Here is a 3,009-nt window from a genome sequence, read left to right on the forward strand (position 1 = left end):
TCCTCAGTTGCTCTTCCTGAGGTTTCTACCATTTTTTTTCCCCGTTAAAGGGTTTTTTTTGGGGAGGTTTTCCTTATCCGCTGCGAGGGTCATAAGGACAGAGGGATGTCGTATGCTGTAAAGCCCTGTGAGGCAAATTGTGATTTGTGATATTGGGCTTTATAAATAAAATTGAAATTGAAATTGAAATCTGCTGATTTAGATCATGTGATTCGATGGACAGCTCCACAGCAGCCACTGAATAAGATATTCTTTTTTGCTGTTTCCAAGGTCAAGAATGCATTTTGAATCTCAGCTTTGTGTTGTGTTTCTGTGAAGTTTCTGCCGTAATTTAACCGTTCTTGTTTCTTTTCAGAAATGGCCTCCAGCAACAGTCTTTTATCTGAGGAGCAGTTTCTTTGTCACATCTGCCTGGATGTGTTCACTCGGCCAGTTTCCACTCCATGTGGACACAACTTTTGCATGTCCTGTATCACATCTTACTGGGACAACACACCAGTCAGCCAGTGTCCGATCTGTAAGGAAGCATTTGAAAGGAGACCAGACCTCAAGGTCAACACTTTCATCTCAGAGCTTGCATCACAGTTCAAGTCGCTTAAAGTGACAGACGCTCACATCAGGAGCCAGGACCAACAGCAGGCCGGCTGCAGTGGAGCGGTGCTGTGTGATATCTGCACTGACAACCAGCTAGAGGCTGTCAAATCCTGTCTGGAGTGTTTGACTTCTTACTGCGACATCCATCTAGAGTCTCATCACAGAGCTGCCAGCCTGAAGAGACACACACTGATTGACCCCTTGGTGAATCTGGAGGACAGGATCTGCAAGGAGCACACCAGACTCTTGACTTTATTCTGTAATAATGACCAGGTTTTACTGTGTGACATCTGCGCCGGTTTGCACCACGTGAATCATGTCGTGGCTCCTGTGCAGCAAGCCTATGAAGAAATGAAGGCTCTGCTGGGAGACGCTGAAGCCAAAGTGCAGCAGATGATCCAGGAAAGAATGCAGAAGGTGCAAGCCGTAGGAGACTGGGGTAAGTTGAGCATAGGGGCAAGTTGAGCCACCCCTTGTTGCTAGGAAACTGTAAATAAAATTGAGCATGTGACCAAATATTTAGGAGGAAGGCATCATTTCATAGAGTCTGTGAAGGTAAGAACCACATGGGTTAAGTGATTAGAGATTTATGTCCAAAAAAGCATTTTTCACTCATGAAAGTGAATTTAGTCTATCATAAGTTTCATGGGGATTGTGTTTAGACCAAAATAGATAATTTTTTAATTTGTTTTATACATCAATTGTGGTATCTATTAGCTACAAAATGAGGTAGTACAGCTAGCATGAAAGTGCACCATTTTAGCTGTGGGGGCTAATAAAGTCAATATGGTAGCTATGGGGTAAGTTGAGCCACCGGTTCACAGAGTTGATGGCACAGCAAGGAAGTCCCGGCAGTTTGTATTCCCCTGCAACCTGGACAGGTGGAATATTGAGTAAAGGGGCAGGTGGGATATGGATGGAAGGAGGGAGGGGGGTGGATGGAACGAGAGTAAGATGGAGGGAGGAGTTTAGAGAGGATGAAGGAGGACATATAGAGGAAGGATGATGAGAGAATGAGAGTTTCGGTTCAGTATGCTCAAATGTGTTAAAAAACAAGTTCAAATTATTATAATACCTTAATTTCCACAATTGGCCCTCCTGTTAGCAAGGACACCAAACTAGGATTCACGTCTATGGATTTAGTTCAGTGTTTTCTTTCCAAAAACACAGCTGGTAAGGTTCTCTTCCTAAGCGCACTTTAAGGCATTCTCAGGCCTATGTTAAAATGTTTTAAAGTTGTTATATGCAATGATAATTTTAAAAAAGATTGGTACCTGTTGAATTGTGTATTATAAATAAAAATACACATGGATTTGAAGAAGTATCTTATTTAATTCAGTACAGACATGTATAACTGTGGAATATCTTAACCCAGGGAGGGAGGGAGGGAGGGGAGGAGAGAAGGTGAGGTGGGGGGAAGGGGGGGTAGGAGGGAGGGCGGGGGTAGGGCAGGAGGGAGATGGCTCAACTTACCCCACTCCTATGCTCAACTTACCCCAGACACGGGGTAAGTTGTGCCACGAGGCCTTTTTTTGGACATGCTATATTATCAAAACAGTTATGTTTACACTCATTCTGTTTGTTTGTAGGGATGCACAACATCCTGAAATATATGCACATATATTAGTTAGCAACAAAACTATAATATTCTTGATGTAGTGATCCTGAATATGAAAAGTGGCTCATCTTACCCCGGTCTCCCCTAAAGGAGTCAGTAGGACAAAGCAAGACAGAAACCAAAGATGTGATAGCAAACTGCATGCAGGACTTGACAGCGCTGGTCTGTGAGATCCAGAAGAGCCAGATAGAGCTTGTAGAGGTGATTGAGGAGAAACAGAAAGTAGCAGAAAAACCGGCAGATGGGTTTATCAGCAGTATGGAGGGAGAGATCACTGAGCTGCAGAAGACAGCAATGAAGCTGAGGGAGCTGAAACAGACTGAGGACCAGCTTTGTTTCCTCCAGAGTATCCCAAACCCACCCACTATACCGTACACAGTGGCTTTGCCCACAATCAGTTTTAACAGACAAGCAGAGATACATCATGTACGTAAATCTTTGAACAAATCAGTGTCTCAACTGCAAATGTTGCTGAACAAAATGAATACAGAAATACATAAACTCTCTGACGGCACAGACGTGTCAAACGATGCTACGCTGAGCTACGTGCAGCAGTATGAGGAAAACATTGAGCTCGACCCTGATACAGCTCACCGTCAGCTCATCGTATCCAATGACAGGAAACAGGTGAGATACGGGATCAATTTCAATCAATCAATTTTATTTATAAAGCCCAATATCACAAATCACAATTTGCCTCACAGGGCTTTACAGCATACGACATCCCTCTGTCCTCATGACCCTCGCAGCGGATAAGGAAAAACTCCCCAAAAAAACCCCTTTAACGGGGAAAAAAA

General features: G+C 43.6%; 1 protein-coding gene across 1 annotated transcript; it reads left to right on the plus strand.

Moving 5' to 3' along the window:
• Positions 1-357: 357 nt before the first annotated feature.
• LOC126402103 (E3 ubiquitin-protein ligase TRIM47-like) lies at positions 358-2,854 on the plus strand (the record flags this gene model as incomplete). The annotated part of the gene is made up of 2 exons (XM_050063784.1): positions 358-1,033; positions 2,310-2,854. Coding segments are annotated over exons 1-2 (1,221 nt in total), but the record flags the coding sequence as incomplete, so codon positions are not given.
• Between the last annotated feature and the right edge of the window lie 155 nt (positions 2,855-3,009).

Source organism: Epinephelus moara, chromosome 16 (assembly GCF_006386435.1).
Source record: "Epinephelus moara isolate mb chromosome 16, YSFRI_EMoa_1.0, whole genome shotgun sequence".
Classification (NCBI taxonomy): domain Eukaryota; kingdom Metazoa; phylum Chordata; class Actinopteri; order Perciformes; family Serranidae; genus Epinephelus; species Epinephelus moara.